This window comes from Heteronotia binoei, chromosome 16, assembly GCF_032191835.1.
Source record: "Heteronotia binoei isolate CCM8104 ecotype False Entrance Well chromosome 16, APGP_CSIRO_Hbin_v1, whole genome shotgun sequence".
NCBI classification, from domain to species: domain Eukaryota; kingdom Metazoa; phylum Chordata; class Lepidosauria; order Squamata; family Gekkonidae; genus Heteronotia; species Heteronotia binoei.
The window spans coordinates 39822358-39840986 of NC_083238.1; the positions used below are offsets into that span (position 1 = coordinate 39822358).

General features: G+C 44.6%; 1 protein-coding gene across 7 annotated transcripts in view; it reads right to left on the reverse strand.

Moving 5' to 3' along the window:
• NCKAP1 (NCK associated protein 1) overlaps positions 1-15387 on the reverse strand; it is an 83365-nt gene extending 67978 nt beyond the window's left edge. For 3 of the 7 annotated variants that reach the window (XM_060257413.1, XM_060257414.1, XM_060257412.1), the window contains exons 1-2: positions 15174-15327; positions 881-898 (exon numbers count right to left, since the gene is read on the reverse strand). In XM_060257413.1, coding sequence (XP_060113396.1) covers positions 881-898; positions 15174-15281 — 126 coding nt within the window. In that variant the 5' untranslated portion in view covers positions 15282-15327. Of the gene's footprint in view, positions 1-880; positions 899-15173 lie in introns of all 7 variants that reach the window. The other 4 variants (XM_060257419.1, XM_060257416.1, XM_060257418.1 and 1 more) reach the window with 3 other exon arrangements.
• Between the last annotated feature and the right edge of the window lie 3242 nt (positions 15388-18629).

An 18629-nucleotide genomic window follows, 5' to 3' on the forward strand; every position in this document is an offset into this window, starting at 1 on the left:
CTCACAGAAATCAGGTCTTCAGCTGTACTGGTGTCCAGTCTCATTGCTTTGTGATCTGATGATATCAATGTGGTCGTGGTGGTGGGGGGGAAAGAATATGACTCGTGTTGGCACTCTTGTTGGCACAGACATTGTAGAGCTGAAACAGCCCAGTCTGGTCTGTTCAATGACCGTACACTGTTTTCATATCGGCTAAACTCCAAGGCGGAAAATGTCCTCTCATTTCTGAATAGAGTTGCTTGCTGGGCCACATTTGCTGTGGAACAGTAATCAAAATACTGCAAGATTGCCATTAATGGGCCTTGTCAAAAACTGGTGGGCTACAAGAGGGGCTTCACAGACTGCATTTGGCTTCAAATTAAATGTTAAGCGCCTCTGCATTAAGCGAGGTATGAAAACTTTTATCTACTTTAGAACGAGCTCTAAGGAACAGGAGTAATTCTGTTAAATGGCACTACTGTTCAAGTTAGCCATTAGAGAATTCAGAAAATCTGGGACCTAATAAAACTAATCTCTGGTAGCTAGTGAAACTTCTAAGAAAGGTGCAAAACTCTAACCCAGACAAACCTGAACCAAGAACAGAGCTGAACTGCCATAGGTGTTATATAACACCAGAGCTATTCAGTTAGAAGTACATTGTGCAACAATTTAATTTCCATGCCAGTATCTCTTCTTAGATACAAAATTGTCCCAGAATAGAGAATTTGTGTCTCATGCAAACTGTAACATGCTATGCATTTCTACACAACATAGTGGAAAACCAGGATGGCGGTTTATCGACTTTCTACAGCTGTGGATTATAGAGGCAGAAGTCATGGAGTATGAGACTGATCTGAAAGCGGGCAAGCGGGCAGAGGGAAGGTGAAAAAGCTTTGCAAACCTTCCATACTTGTCCTTGCTGGGGAAGCATTGTAACAAAAAGAGAGAAGATTACACATAAACAAAAGTTGCTTGAATTCCCACAAGCACAATGTTCAGGAATACAAACTAATACTATTAAGCAAAGTTAAAGCTAAACTCTAATATAAACTATTATTTCTAGTGGACAGCAGTGAACATTCTAATAGGCTCTACAGCTATTACATATTGTGCTACTCATATGGTGAGTAAAACGTGTCCAGTCATGTCAGCTCCCCAAACAATCATTCTGAGCCAAGAGGGTGAGGTGTAAGGAGAGGCATTAACAGCAGACAGCACATGCAACTTTCAGGACAGCGGAGCGACTATCAGTGAAATGTTACATACCTGAAATAGAAATGGTAGCCAAGAATAAAGCAAACGAACAAACAGTCATTGTTGTATTATAATTCTGATGCTGACTTTACAGTTTGCTATAAGGCTAGAACTCTGCAAAGATCTCTGTAATCGGGCAAGGTTTTCTAAGCAGCTAGTTAATATGGCTAAGCTTCTTAGAATACAAAATATTATAGTATTCTTAGGCTGCCCATGATTTTTAATAACATTACAGTGATGACATATGCACCAGTAAACTTGGGAGAAAAGTAGACCACAGCAACCAAAATGCAGCCACTGTGGTGAAGTGGTTGCAGCATCTGAGACACTGGCTCAAATCTCTGCTTGGCAGTAACGGATAAAAGGAGGTACTTCTTCACCCAAAGGGTGATTAACATGTGGAATTCACTGCCGCAGGAGGTGGCAGCGGCTACAAGCATAGCCAGCTTCAAGAGGGGGTTAAATAAAAATATGGATCAGAGGTCCATCAGTGGCTATTAGCCACAGTGTGTGTGTGTTTGTGTATATAAAATTTTGGCTACTGTGTGATACAGAGTGTTGGACTGGATGGGCCATTGGCCTGATCCAACATGGCTTCTCTTATGTTCTTATGTAATGCTCAATGGGTCACCTTGGGCCAATCCATCAGCATAACTCAAATCACAGGGTTGTGAAAATAAAGGGGGGGCCTTCATGTACCCCTCAAATGAAGGGCAGGATAACAGTCAAATAAGTATAAATAAAACTTAAATATAATTTTATTTTTATGTTTGTCCACATTCTAGGCTGCGACTAATTCACTCGGTATCAGCCTTCACAAATCACTGCTCACTTCTTCAACTACTTTTGTTAGTCTTTAAGGTGCTACTGAACTCTTTTCTACTGCTTCAGACAGACTAACAAAGCTACCCACATCTTGCTCATTTGCTGAGTTGCTCTGGTGACCAAAGCAAAGGTTTTACTCTTCCTCCTGCAAACATGAAGTGAATGCTGTCCTCAAAATTAGAAGGAAGCAAGCACTTGATGACCATTTTTCTTAGCGTGCTTAAAAGTCACTGGAAACAAGCTCTTTCAAGAAAGTTCAAATTACTTAATTACAAAGGCTCCAGGAATAGACTCTCAGCCCTCCTTTAAAAATAAAAATTAGTCCTACTAAACCTCTGAAACAGATGAAACTAATGCATTTCTCTGTTTCTCAGTACATTTGCCAAAACCAGCACCAAAATAATCAGAGAACACGTGAAAAAAAATTCGCCATTAATTTTTCAGCCTTTCACCATTAAAAGCTACTGCTCAAATTTTCAAAATGAAAAAAAAAAAATCCAACCCTATGATGACTCCATAAAAGTTCCTGAAAACGCAAGTCATCATTTAATAAACAATTCTCCCTGTACCATGCCCAAAAAGAATGCAGAGTGGTTACATAATAAGGAAAAACTGCTAATTAACTAGATAATTTATATCGCCTTAAAAAGCATCCCAAAACCTAAGTTCTTCTATGCTGGCACTGTTCCAGGAGAACAAATTATCTCCCATTTCTGGCTACATTTTCTCAACAGATCTTGCTAAGGAATAAACTACTCAACCTCATCACTGCTCCCTGCCATTTTTCTGGCTCAAAACAGGGCTGGGGGAGCTGTCATACTGTGCATACTGGGCCAGCTGTCATACTGTAGCTGTCAGACTGGGTTTATGTGGATTCTTGCTCCAACGCACCTCCTAATCTATTTAAACCCAGTGCACCAAAACACTTTACACAGTTTACATACATGTCCACCAGCAACATTACAGTTCATATTTACGTAGCTCGGAACCCTTTCCGGAATTCGTTCAGGAACTCATCATGATTGTAAAACGCATCATCGTGTTCCTGTTCAGCCAGCTCTTTCAGACGCTTGGCTTCAGCCTCCTTCTCCCTTGCCTCGCGCTCTGCCACCCAGGCTTTCCATTTCTTAGCCTTTTCTTTTAACATTTCCTCTAATCCGGGTGGGTCTGGATTGACAGTCGGAGTGACATAGGGACACTTGTACCTAGCGGGACGTTGGCCTTTGGTGGACCTGGCAGACACCCGTGGCCCTGTGCTTGGACCAGCTTTGTCTTCTTCGGGTTGCTCTGTTCCCACCTCCTGGGCTGGTTGCTCTGCCCCTGTATTTGGGTGTTGAACCTCCTGACTCTCACACTTTACCTCCAGTTCCTGCATTTGAGGCTCTGCCTCCTGACTCTGCTCGTCAGGCTCTGTGCCAGCATTCGGCTCACCTTCTCCAGCCCTACTGGGTGCCACCTCCTGGGCTGGAGTTCTGGGCTGCGCTCCATCATCGTTATCGCTACTTGGCAGCAGGACAAATTGTTTCTGCAAGGAGTGCAACCTTGGCCAGCTGCTTTCTTCATTGAACTGGGCACTCTTACTAAGCGTTATCTTGCTTTTGCTATTGCAGAAACGATAACACCTGGCCCTTGGCTTGTAGCCCAGAAAAATTAGGCTCTCTGCCCGGACATCCCCCTCCCCGCTACTCGTGGAGTGGATGCCAACCCGAGCCCGTGACCCAAAGACTTTTACAGAACTCAAATCTGGGGTCTTGTTCAACAGTAACCTGTAAGGCACATTTTTCACAGTATTACACCAAACCCTGTTTTGCAAAAAAACAGCTGCATGTATGGTTTCTGCCCAATAGGTCATTGGCAGTTGTGCATCCTCTAACATGCAATACATCACATTCTGCAATACAGCCCCATGCCCATTTTCTCGGGGCGTTGCCGGGTTCGTCAGACGGTGGGCAATGCCCTTGTTCTCCAGCCAACGTTTCATCTGGTTAGATAAGAATTCCCCCCCTCTGTCGGTTTGTACAGCTAGGAGATTAACCCCTAATTGTCTCTCCACTGCTTTGACCCACTTGGTGAATGTCTTATACACCTCAGACTTATGCACCATGGTGAAAACCCACGCGTACCTCGTGTGGTCGTCGGTGGCCACCAAGCAGTATCTCCTCCCCGACAGACTCTTTGGCAATGGGCCAATAACGTCTAAATGGACTAGTTCCAGGGCTCGTGTGCTTTCCCTTGAGCTTTCTTTAGCAACAGCACACGCCTTGCTTTTGGTCTTCTTGCAGACCTGGCAATCCAAGTAACATTTGCAAGGATTTACTTTCAAACTAGGCGCAAGCTCCAGGGTTTTCTTTAACGCCCTAAATCCGCAGTGCCCAAGTCTCCTATGGAGCAAATGTATACAATTATTGTGCACAGGCTCATTCGACACCTGAGCCACCTGGGCACAATCACTCTGGACCACATACAGTTTACCTTCCCTCTTTCCTGTCACAAGCAACTTTCCCCCACCTCCCAGGATTTTGCAGCAGGTTTTCTCAAATCTCACCTGGTATCCCTGGTCAAACAGTGTGCTAACACTCAACAGGTTAGACTGCAGTGAGGGTACATACAACACATTTTGCAACATACATTTCAGTGCAGGAAATTCCACATTGCCTGAGCAAACAGAATTGGCAGTGGTCCCATCAGCCAATCTCACATACTTATGCTCAGGACTGTCAATGTTTTTCAACAACTCCTTCTCGCAGCAGAGATGGCTCGTTGCCCCGGAGTCTAAAATCCAAGCAGACCCTGTGCTCTCTACTGCAGACGTGACCAGCCGGGTTGCTTCCTCACACGGGCTGGCGGTCCTCCGCTCTCGCCGCACACGCCCCCGCCTCTTCTCCCTCTCAGGGCAAGCTCGGAGCAGGTGCTGCGACGACCCGCATCCATAGCAGCGACGGACTGCAAACGCAGTCGGCTCCACTTCCTCCACCTTCGGACGCCTGCCAGCAGCAGAAGCTGGCTCATTCTTGGCTGTCTTCCCGGACACACCGATAACAGCACGCTGCCCGGCCGACACCCCCGGACAGCTCACGGCCGCAATTCTCTCTTGGAAGTCAAGCAGGTGGGCACAGACGTATTCCATGGTCAGGGTCGCTACGTCCACCGTCTCCAGAGAAGTTATCAGGGGAGTGTACTCAGGTGGCAACGACGACAGCAAAATGTACACTCTGTCGTCTGGAGCTACAGTCTTGCCTCTTGCCTCCAGCTCAACGAAACAGTCCGTTAGCCGTTTGATGTGATCTTTCACACACCCTCCAGCCGGCATAACGGTGCGGAACATCCTCCTTGTCAAGGCCATGAGGGAACCAGCAGTGGTGCTAACATGCACCGCACTCAACGCGTCCCAGGCAGCCTTGGGAGTGTCCTTCCCTCGCACATAAACCAGCTGGTCATCTCCTATAGACAGCACTATGTTGGCCAGTGCCTTATCCGATAACACAGTCTCGGCAGGAGATAAGTCAGCAGGGGGGTTACTCACGAACAGCCATTGCCCTTCACGCTTGAGGTAGTGTTGCATTCTCAGGCTCCACACCGCGTAGTTGGCTGAGGTGAGCTTCTCAACGGCTACTCCAAGCTGTTGCTGAGCCATCGTGCCGACTCCTCCTCACGGCTGGCTGCCGACGTCCCTCTGGCTCTCAAACAGAGAACGGTGGTGCTTCTGTGTCCTTCACCGGCGTTCCTCGCCTCCGGCTCTTTCCAACCTCACAGTCAGCTCAACTCTCAACTCTCTCCTCCGCGCAGCGGAAGCGTGCTGGGCCCATAACCCTGTCGGAGCGGGAGTAGCAGAGTGAGGGAGATGACTTGCCCGACACAGGGCTTCAGGAAAGAAAATCAGGCAGACACGTGCAACTAGTGCCAAAAGGTGTATTAACATATATACACAACAAGTGCTCTCTTGTGCAGTCTATACAATATCACCTCCACGGACAAAGTGCTTCGCCTAACCACCATCTCACAGGGAGAGACCTGTGTGATGCACACACAGATCATATATAGTCCAAGCAGCCAATCCTGGCCGTGCTGACTCAGCAGATTGCATCACTTGGCTTCTGCCGGCTCAAGCCGGTCTGCTGATCAGGTCACTGTGACCTAGCCTGGCAGCTAGATCACCAGCTGTCATACTGTAGCTGTCAGACTGGGTTTATGTAGATTCTTGCTCCAACAGGCATTAGGTGCCCTGGTGCAGTGGGAAGGCAGGTACCCTCTCCTCCCCCTGCACTGCAGTTCCTATCCCAATTGGGCTCCTATGGCACTTCTAAGTGGATTTCCCACTAGGAACTTTCAGCCGCAATATGTCTGCAAGTCCCCATGGCAGATTTGAGCACAGTATAGCATGTAGTGTGGCTGTGTTAGTAACACACAAGCCAGGACACTAGCAGGGTTAGAGTTAGGGCAATTGTTTAGACAAATTAGACAAAGGTTAGAGACAAATGTTTAGCAAAAGCACACAGCACAATTCTCCCAGGAGTGTACAACTTCAGAATATAATAGGAAGAGATCAAATGTCCAAATATTTTCCAGACAATGCTAGCTTCTCATATGCAGGAAACATGCAAAAAAAAAAAAGAAGACAGGAAACATGTATGACATTCTTACAATAATAAAAAGATAAAGGTAGTCCCCTGGTGCAAGCACCAGTAGTTTCCGACTCTGGGGTGACGTTGCTTTCACGTTTTCACAGCAGACTTTTTACAAGGTGGTTTGCCATTGCCTTCCCCAGTCATCTACACTTTCCCTCCAGCAAGCTGGGTACTCACTTTACTGACCTCGGAAGGATGGAAGGCTGAGTCAACCTGAAGCTGGCTACCTGAACCCAGTTTCTGCCAGAATTGAATTAAGGTCGTGAGCAGGGAGCTCAGACTGCAGTACTGCAGCTTTACCGCTCTGCCCCACGGGGCTGATTCTTACAATAATACACCTGCAGAAACCACAGCTGTCAATGTTATTGGGATGGTGAACTCCAGAAAACATGGATGAAATATCCGGAGTGCAGGTTTGTTAACACTGTTTCTACAGTCATTTAAAAATGGTTGCAAGAGAATGTAAATAGCCTACCAGGAAAAGCCCCAACTCTGCCACCCCACCTACTTTTTATGAGATAATCCCTGCTTTCTAAGTACAAGCTTGCAAGGAATATCTTTGCCACTCGTATCTTTATATAAAAATGTAGATGCAGATAGTTCTCCATGTCCAGAGGAACTTGAGTATTTAAGGAAGGGAAACAGTAAACTAATAAATAGTAATATTCTAGCTAGATTTGCCAGAGCATTCAACCATTTTCTATGGAGAATCCTTTTGTTATTTGGAAATACAAAGACTTTAAATTAAATGAGACACAATACTTTCTCTTAAAATGGTCAGATCTTTGGACAAAGGCAATGATGCAAAAAACTAAGCATCTATTTCTAAGCCCTCCGCTGTTTTTTTAGACTTGTTTCTCCAAAAATCAAGTACACTTAAATACATGGCAAAGCACCGCTGAAATGCAGATTTAAAAGAAATCTGTGATCTATCTTAGGGATTTATAACTGTCAAACAGAGACTTTTGATTTTTTTTTAAGTAGGACATGCTACCCCCCCTGGCACATTTAAAGTAGGTCTCTGCAGACTGAGGCTGATGACTACATCAAAGACTGAGGCCTACAATTTAGCAGACAGCAAAGGCCTCAGTATATCCAATGAGAAGTAACAACAGTCTCTTTCTAGTCCATTTAAAATGTCATCAATAAAGCTTGTGTCTTTTTAGCAGAGCCCTGTCCATCAGAAAATGGGTGTGAAGGATAGCTTTTCATCTAGCAACACAGTGTTACTACAAAAAATAATCTGTGTTACAGTGGCACATTACACCCCACTCCAGAAAACTATTTGATACTTTAAAAATGCAGAAGCAAAAACCATTTCCTCTCCTAGACCAATTAAATACCACAGATCTTTTATCAGTTAAAAGATCAAGGCCCTTGATTCACATAACCCAGCAAGGAAACAAAAAAATAAAAACCACATGTGACCCCTGATAAGATTTGTCACACTGAAGTGCCTCTCAGCTGCATGGAATAGCACAAGCTGCCCCACTGTAAATAGCAGCTTAAGTATAACTACAATTGATACAGTTTTTCATCTAAAAACATGGGACAGATCCCGTCATCTATAATATATATCCTTGGAAATTGCTACAGCACTTTATTTCAGTCTCAAATAGTAACCTCAAGACCAAACTCACCGGGCTTCATACAGGAAGAGAGGGACAAGGGTTGATTCCATGGCAAGCAAATGTGAACAGCTTCCATCTCACAAAAGCACAAGGGCCCCTATGTTGGTTTGCAAGAGTCACTACAGTGGCTTCGGAAAAGAGTATATGAACGTGTGGCAAATCTCTCAAAACAGGAAATCAACACATGCTTTTTCTGAAGCAGCAGTGTACACTAGTTTTGAGGCTGACACCAAAACCCAATAAAGCATCCCCAGCACTGAGTTGCAGTGGTTAGAACACTTCTCATTTCTTCCCGTTATAAACATAAGAAACAAATCTGAACTAATGTCTCATCTTAAACGACTTTGGAATACTACTGAAAATCTCAATAGTCCAGGGCAGATCAATATAGATCAGTGGCCTTCAACATTTCCACATCTGGGATCCACAGAGCTTCAAGTATGTGACAAGAGATCATATGATGTCAGTATCATGACCTCACCAGTGACAAAGTGAAGCAGGACCACTGGAAAGCAGACCCACATAGCCGGGGTAGAAAACAGAAGGTGAGTATCAGGATGTCCACCACAGACAGAAACAAGGCAAAGGTCAGAGCCCAAAGGAATTTTCTCCTTCTCTGAGTGATCTCTCCTGTGCTTGCTTCCACTATAGCTACTCTTGTTCCAAATTCACTGGAAATGATGTGAGTGTGCGAACTCTTATCTGGGAGAATTGGGTTTGATTCCCCACTCTACTCCACTTGCAGCTGCTGGGATGGCTTTGGGTCAGCCATAGTTCCTGCAGTTATCCTTGAAAGGGCAGCTTCTGTGAGAGCTCTCTCAGCCCCACCCACCTCACAGGGTATCTGTTGTGGGGGAGGAAGGTAAAGAAGATTGCGAACCACTCTGAGATTCAGAGTGAAGGGCTGAATATAAATCCAGTATCTTCTTCTCATCACTGTCAGTAGACCAAACTGAGTTTTATTCCAAAAATGCTTAGGAGAGGTAAACTTGACAAAGCATCTCTCTCTTGGGAACAAGGTTGATCTAAAAAGTTGCCACAAGCTTCAAGTGTAGAGAATGAAAGAATGCATCAGCTATTCCTTGATATTTGTTTGTTTTTTAAATGAAAAGAGTTACTATAAATGAAGGGATAGTCACATTTGGTCAACTCTCTACTTTGGCTGAAAAATTAGCATCTATTATAAGCTGCCTTGAGCAGGATGCTGAAGAGGCGGCACAAAATATTCTAAGTAAATAAAGAATATGTTAGAGCCCCCCCCCTTCCCCAAAAAAACCACTGCAAACAATTACCCCTTATCAGAGAGCAAAATATAGTTTAAAGGAACAGCAGCAGCAAAGACTTAAAACTACTTGAAGCAGGAAGTGAAAAAAAGACACACGATTTTAGGCCAAGGACACTACTGATATATATATACATGAAATAAGTATGAATCTGTAATATTAATGCAATTACTTTTGTCCCATTAATACCAACAGAGCAGAACATGTAACTTTGCTCTTGAATGAAAGCCACCGCGAATTCAAGTGTGTATTAGAAATTAGCTAACCCTGTTTATTTGCTATTGCTTCCTCTTTTCTTAAAAAAAAAAAATTAAGCAATTCACCCAACCACAATACCACATATTGGCTGGTAATCTGCCTCTTGCTGATTTAGAGAACGTACAAAACAACACACATTCACTGGTAGCGAAGACATATATTTTCCTCCTGCAGGAAATTCGTTGTTTGGGAAGCAAAAACGGTATTCCAAAAACAGCAAGCTTCCTCTTGCTTTGAGACATTTTCCTGTCTCGAGAAGGACTCTGCAGCAGTGTGAAAAATAGCAGACTACAAAATGCCATGAATGCCATCCTTTCTGCTCTATCTACCAGCCTGCATTAGCAAGACCCAGTGCTTTGAACAGTGATCCTCCAGTTACCACAGTGATGAATGACGCCTATGAAGCCAGAAACAAAACTGCAATCAGCGTTAATTCCAAATTAACACTGACTGAATTCCAGAACTGGGAGAAAGAGAGCTGTGTCAAGGCCAGCTGCCTATCATGTGCCTTGTTTTCTACTCCTCAGCACTTTGTGAACTACCTGTACTGGGGGGCAAAAACAAGCCACAATTTTGGAGAATGTTACAATGAAGTTATTAACTGAACAAAGCTGGAGATTATAATATGGGATATTCAAAGTCATGCTTCAAAGCCTGAAGGAAAACACATAGATCATATATTCATTTTTGTTTTCCAAAAAAAAAGGAAAAGGGGGAAGAAAGCTTTAAATCTCAACAAAGACAAAAAAAGTACAAGATTCAAATGGCACATAAAAGCAAAAACTTTTATACGTGTCCAGGGTACATTGTGATATTTACCCAAAAGCTGTTTTAACAATATATGCTAATATTTTTAAACCCCATGCTTACATAGATTCATGCTAGTAATTTGTAGCATGATAATTTAATTTTTAAAAAAATTCAACCTCCCTCCTCCACCTTTTTACATTCACTCTCCTGGACCTGATTCTTCCTTCCCAGAGATAATCCTACAAGTGGTTATTCAAAAGTCTACATAGAAGTATTTGCAAGAACTTCTTAACAAGCTAACAAATAATTCTGAACACCAATCTCTGATTAGGATACCTACATTTTCCTATAAAACAATACAAGATAACTATATTATGTAATTTTGCTCAGAGGTCTGATTTCTGTCTTGTATCCTCTGCTTTAAAAAATACACTAATATCCTTGTGGTGTAATTTAAAGTAACATCACTTGTTTATTATCTCTTTTAACAATTATGGTATTAACTGACCAGTGTCAAGAGATAAGATCATACTGTCTTGCTTAGGAACATGAAAGTGTTTTGCTAGATGAAGCCAATGTCTATCTAAATCCAACCCTGCTTGTGACTAACAGACACCGGAGGGCCCACTAGAAATTGGCCAGTGGACATCCAGTGGCTGAAGATCTGCCACCTCTACTTTGTATGACTGTGTCTGAAATTTTATCTTAAAGCACGGTACACCCACACAACTAGATAAATTGACGACTCCAAGCCTATGAACGTTTACATCATGTTATGCAATGTCCAAATAGAGAGTAAACTGACACTCAGCTACAATTTCGGAGAATATTTCTCATGAGCAAAAGATTACGGGTTGGATCCAGACTAAATTGGCAATTTCCTCCAATTCGTCCTTTCTTCTGCAGATCCCCCTAGTGTCATTCCTCTACTTTATTTATGTTCTTTATAGTCTGCCTTTCTCACATGGGCTCAAGGCAGACTGCACAGAGTACATCAGTACAATCAGGTCTCGGATTCACCAGGAGCTCACAGGAGCACAGCTCCTGAACCTTTCTGAGGGTTTCCCCTCCTCCTCCCCACCTTGTCCATTGAATAGTAGGTGCAGCTGCATAACAATCCCTGGATGAGCTCCATTACCTATTTTTCACCAAAGCGATCCCTGAGCTCAAAATGGGATATTAGAAGATTGGAACCACCAAAAAGAACAGGAGCATAACATAAACACTAACACAACACATTAACCAGTACAATTACATAATAGGATCCTACTTACAATATGCCAGCAGTAAAAACCACAAGTCCCCATCATTTATCCACATATGCCTATGAAACCATAATACAACCTTATTACCTTGAACAGAAGAGCCCTCATATAAATAGTTGTTTTGCATAGTTTGCAGAAGTCTAGGAGAGTGGAAGCTTTTCTGGCCCCTCCAGGCGCACCATTCAACAAAGTGGGCACCATATGGAGAAAGCATGCATATGGGTAGTTCCTGATTTGGCCCATTTGCAGACTGGCACCTGCAGAAACCTCCGCTGACATGAGCAGAGTTTTTGTGGCGGAACATAGAGAGATAGGCAATCCCATAAATTAGAGGAGCCAAAACCATGAAGGGCCTTGTATGTGATAGCCAATATCTTAAACTGAGCTTGCCCACCATTGGGCAACCAATGGAGAGTTTGCAGGAATGGGAGTAATACGCATGCTCCATCTAGTTCCTGTTTATAGTCAATCCACAGCATTCAGGGCCAGCTGGAGTTTCCAAATTGATTTTGATGGGAGACCAACATATAGTGCATTATAGTAGTCTAGTCTTGATGTTACATGGCATGGATAAAGGTGGCCAGGTCAGGTATATCAAGGTAAGGAGCCTTTTGGGCTAGGCTGAGGTGGAAGAAAGTCTTCTTCACCCCTACGGCTGCATTAACTTGGTTCTCCAGTAATAAAGATAGATCCAGTATGACCCCAAGACTTTTAACTGAGTCAGTGAGGGTCAGTTTAACTCCCTCAAAAGTGAGAACAATGTTCTTCAAGGCATCCACATTCCCAACCAGCATTACCTCTGTCTTTACAGGTTTTACTTTCAGTTTGTTGACTTTTAGCCAGTTAACTATTGCAGTCAAGCAGTGATTCAGGGCCTCTAAAACATCACCAGGAAATTATCTGACATTTATTCTATGTAGCTCTTACATTAAGCAAGTTTGGCCACCCCTACTGTATGCAATTATACAGATCGTACATACTGCATGTAGTATTTCTGGGTCCCCTATTCCCCCACAAGGAGCATTCTGAGAACAGTAAGGTGCAGCTGGGGGTGGGGGGAGTTCCACAGGAAAATTTAGGGGAAATGAAGTCGAAAGGCTTCAATCCTCAATACATTCTAATTAAAACCCATAGAGCTGCCAGATTAATATGTTTTCTGTTAAGATACATGTTAACGTGTTTAGAATTCGGACAAATAACATATTTGTAAAAACCAGTTTTAAGAGCTTCTTCACATACCCAAATGTAACACGTGAAATCCCTACCAGGGAAAAAAAAACCTCACTGGTTATTTCTTTTTCAATTCAGTCTATGGTTGAAAACACATACACACTGATTTTTTAAAAAAAACCCACTTAAAATGTGGGTTACCGGTCAAATGTGCACTCTGGTCACCACTTGAAACATAACCTGTCAAGAAGCTTCCTTTGCACTGCCTTCAGAAACATTTTCTCCTTTCCCCCTCTTTTTGATAATCATAGGAACAATTAGGGAACAGCTGCTATTTAATCCTTCAGCACAAGCACTGATGGCATGTACCACCTTTACAAACAACGTTTTGCTGTGATGCTTGCGGCATAAGCTTATAATTTTTAGATTATCTTTATTATATGGGGGGCTACTGGGACAAGAAGAGACCCCCTTTACAACCGCCACAACCAAGGCCAGAGTGAGGAAAAATGCAGGATTCATAGTTCCCATATGGATGGATCTATCTGTCTGCCTGTCATCTCCATCTATCTACCTACCTACCTACCTTTTTTCAGCACAAGTACTGATGGCATGTACCACCTTTCCAAACAATGTTTCACTGAAGTGCTCATGGCACAAATTCCCCTATGGAGCCAATCCTTCCCTCCATCCCTATATACATAGTGCACACAGGTTTTGAAAGACATTTTCGATCACGTATTCAATCAGGAAGACAACCACAGTCTCCTCTCAATCCTTCTGAAAACGAGGGGGGGGGGGATGGATTTTGGGGAGGTTCTTCTTTCCTAACCCCAAACAGATCTACTGCCTTTTCCATGGGCAAGCCAAAATCAGCAGGAGGGGAGGGGGGAAAAAAAAGAACCAGATGGTGCATCCAGCCCATATTTGCAAGCAACCCACCTACATCCCCCCCCCCCCTTCCTAATCTCTCCCAGGCTACCTGCGCATCAAGAAAACCAGGACCAATTCTGCACTAGGCTTTTAATCCTGGTTGAGCCCTGTCCCCAAGCTGACATTCTACACTAAAATCATAGAATCATAGAGTTGGGTTTCTCTGATTCTAGTGCAGAATGTCAGTTTGGGGACAGAGTTAAACCAGGATTAAAGGTCTAATGCGGAATTGGACCAGAACTAAGAAAAGACTGGCATGCAGGAAGGAAAAATAGATGTCCTGTTTCTATCTATGGTACATGCCATCAGTGCTTGTGCTGAAAAAAGGTAGGTAGGTAGGTAGATAGATAGTATTCCCACACACACACCTCCTGTTGGGACCTCTGCCCTAGGCAGATAGACAGACAGACAGATAGAATCCCCCCCACACACACACACACTTCCTGTTGGGGCCTCTGCCCCAGGGCAACAGACAGACAGATAGAAAGACAGACAGATAGACAAACAGACAGAATTCCCCCACACGCACATCTCCTGTTGGAGCCTCCGCCCCAGATAGATAGATAGATAGATAGATAGATAGATAGATAGGTAGGTAGGTAGGTAGGTAGGTAGGTAGGTAGATCGATGATGGAAAGGAAGGTAGATAGATAGATAGATAGATAGATAGATAGATAGATAGATAGATAGACAGACAGACAGACAGACAGACAGATAGACGGACGGATAGATAGGTAGATCAATGATGGAAAGATAGATAGTCAGATGATAGATCGATGATAGTTAGATCGATGACAGATAGATGATAGTCAGATGATGGATGGATGGATAGATAGATAGATAGATAGATAGATAGATAGATAGATAGATAGATAGATAGATAGATAGATTCCCCCCCACACACACAATTCCCCCCCACACACACACACACCCCTCCTGTTGGGGCCTCCTCCCCAGGCCAACCCAGGCCCCACACACACCCATACGATAGCAGGCCCCGCTGACTAAGAGCAGCCCCGGGAAAGGAGGGAGGGGGAGGGAAGAGCCGTGCAGCCGCCTCAGGAGCCCTTTAGGCCGCGCCAGGCAGGCAGAGGCCGGAGCAGCGCCCGGCGGAGGGGACGGCGCCCTCTTCCCACCCCCACCCCGCTCCAGCCGCCTCTCTCTCCCCGCGGCCCCGCAGGCCAGGCCGGGCCCGCGCACCTTCTTGATGTTGTAGAGGCGGGTGAGCATGCCGACGCCGCGGTCGTGGAGGATGGTGAGCTTCTCGGCCAGCTTCTGCTGACTGGGCTGCAGCACCGAGCGCGACATGCTGGGAGAGGAGAGGAGCCAGGCCGCTCAGCCGCCGCAGGAAAAGGAGGGGGAAGGAAGGAAGGAAGGGAAACGGGGAAGAGGGAGATCGTGACGGCTCCTCCTCGCTCGCTCGCCGCCCCCCGCCCGCCAGGCCCCACCGGCCGCTCTCACGACGCCGCCGCCGCCGCCTCCTTCTCCATCGCCCCGGCCTCCTGCCGCCGCCGCCACCCTCCCCTCAGCTCGCCAATCTCGGCTTCGTTAGGCGTGGCGGCCGCGGAGGCTCCACAGCGAGCGAGGGAGGGAGAGAAGGAGGCCTCATCGGCCGCGCGTCACGCCGCTCTCTCGGCCGCCCTCTGGAGGCCGGAACGGGCCAGCGGCAGGCATCGCTGGCGGCGGGAGGCTTCGCCTGAGGGGAAGGTGGCTGGGGCAGGGGCCGCCCATGTGGGACTCGCATACGAGTTTTGGGGCTCTCGAAGCCGCCCCACCAACACCCCCTGGGTCATCTGGGAGAAGGCATTTCATCCCTCCCTTTAAACCACTTCGCCCAGCCAAATCACGCACCCGCTTGAGGAACGCATTGAAATTTAAAGCTGCTTTCTTTCCACCTCTCTCTCCTCCCCACCTCTTTCCTTCCTTCTGTTGTGTATGTGGACTAAGGTTGTGTATGGTGTTCCTGCCTTGTTCATTGGAGCCTTTAGGACTGAACTTGGGGACACAGGAACAATGGGCAGTTATGCATAAGGAAGCAAGAGAAAGGGAGAAGGAAACAGATGACAGCCAGTTGCTCAGGGGCCTGATTTGGCCCCCCGGGCTGCATGTTTGACACTCCTGCCTTAAGGGCTCAAACCAGCTTTTCATCTAGTTCCCCTCTCCTCCATTGAATCATCACAACAACAACCTTGTGAGGACAGGTTAGGCTGCAAAATTGTGACAAGATCATCTGACAGACTTCGAGGAATTTGAACGTAGTCACCCAAGGGTTTAGTCCTACACCACCCTTGTGCATGATGTGACAAAGACCTGAAGCCATAGAATGGGCGCACTATTTCACACTGCAGGTGGTGGGTTTTAGGTCTGAATGTTCCTTCCCACCTAACATTTCATACACAAGGAAGACTAGTACAGGGAAGGGTTTTGCTCCTTCGGTTTGCTTGCTGGGCTGGTTTTCTCTTTGTGGAGAGGATTTTTTTTTTTTTTTTATCATAGGGAAGCATTCTAAAATGTGATCATCCATGATTTTCCCATCTGTAGAACACTCAAGGTATGAAACAGCAGCCCATTTGGCTTATAGATTCCAGTAAGAATCTTTCATTGCAATAACAGAATATTTCCCCCAGTTCACTCTTCCAGCATGTCTGAGCAACACTGCAGCATCCACGGGTTATTTTGTAGAAAAAGAGGTGCTGGAGCTCATTGGCACAACTCATTTGCATATGCTACACACCGCTAACATCACCGGAAGGTGTACTAAATTATATCAGCTCAGCATCTATCTCAAAATGCTCCTTGGATTATAATTGTCATAATAAAACCATTCTCCTATCATACTTTTTAAATGACTTTCTCCTATGAGGCCACAGTGGCATGATGAAGATTTCCATCTGTCTGCTTTATATATTTTGGTTATTTTCCTATTTTTTGGGGGGGAGTGGAAATATTAGAAAGTTTGTCAAATCTTAAGAGTTCAGCAAAATTCTCACAGGGGGTTTGACCAAGTAGAGCCCAGAAGCAAATATCTGGAGGGGGTAAGAAAGAAAGAGCAGAATAAAATTTAGAGGTTCCGGAGCACCACTTCTGTGACCTCGTGCCCAAAATAAAGCCTGACTGCATCCATACTCTCTTTTGTGTGTGTGTGCGTGTGCGCGCGCGTGCTGAATCTTCAGCTTGTTATGAGAAACAAGTAAAATGGTTCTTAGCCTGTGAACGCCAGGTTGAGGAGGAGGCTGTTCTGTGAGACATCCTTGACTGTTTTTTGTTTTGTTTTTTGCGACTGTAGACAGACATGCCAAAAGATTGGCAGTAGCATTTTCTGTTTGGTTGTTGAATTTGTACAGAGAAGGGACTGTGCAAATTATTAATAGCAACAATCCAGACACATTTCCCAACATGAGTTAGATGTATGTTCTTGGCATTAAAGCTGCATTTTTTGGTTGTTATGAAAGTACAATTTCCCCTCAAGCGAACACGTGTGGCCGTGCTAATATTACGAACCAATGGCTCAAACAGTGTTGCTGTGGGAAGTGTCTGGACTATAATATTTTACAGATCCCCCCCCCCCCCCGCCGAGATGAAGCATATGCAAAACGTGTATGGGTCTCTTAGAGAATTAGAACTTATTCTCCTACTGTACCAATTCTCTCTCTCTTGCTGACTGCTGCCTCTGACATCATTTGAGCAATACATTCCACATACGATGTCCACGTGTGGGCCATTTTCTGAATGATTTGAAGCAATTACTAGGATTGTTTTGCGATTTCATTCTGAGAATTCCTGTGTTCTGATTTTCCAACACAGAAATTTATAATACAGCATTTAAGAAAAAGTGCATTTTAATGCTGTTTAAAGCAACAAGGCTATTTCCTCTGCCTTGTGATTTCACGAATCTGTGTGTGTGGGGGGGTCCTTTTCCTATTAATTCTTGAAGAATCATCCTTGTATGGAATGCACAGGGTGAACTAACCTCCCAGAAAAGGTGGGGAAAGGGGAAAGGGGGAAACAAACAAAAATATACACAATAAAGCCAAAATGCAATAGTGAAGGATTGTCACTGCTTTTAGAAAAATATCAGATTATGTCTTTTGAACTCATCAGTATGTATTCTCTATGTAGGGAGTTTATTTTGCAGCTTTTTATTTTGATCATATTGTCTTGTTGTACCTACTTCTTGAATTTTGCCTGTCTGAACCTGATCCTAGGATAATGGTATAGATGTGTGATTATAAGTTTTTGTCTGGGGGGAGGGAGATTTAAAGGGTTAAGATTTTGTGAATATTTGACTGCACTTGTATATTATTTTTAAAAGTTTAATTTGAAAAGAAAGAATGCAGAAAAAAAAAAGAATCATCCTTGTACAGATGGGTGTGCATAAATAGATGTATCCAATTGAGGCATACGGATAACATGCTGGGGGGGTGTTGGTGGCTTACCTCCTATGGTTTGGGCTGAGGAAAACAGCTGGGAAAGAAATAAGAAACTGCCATGCCTGATCAGGAAATTTTTTTTGTAGAAAAAGCCCAGCAGGAACTAATCTGCATATTAGGCCACACACCCCGGACATCACCATTGTTTCACACAGCCCAGCAGGAACTCATTTGCATATTAGGCCACACACCCCTGGTGCCAAGCCAGCCGGAACTGCGTTCCTGT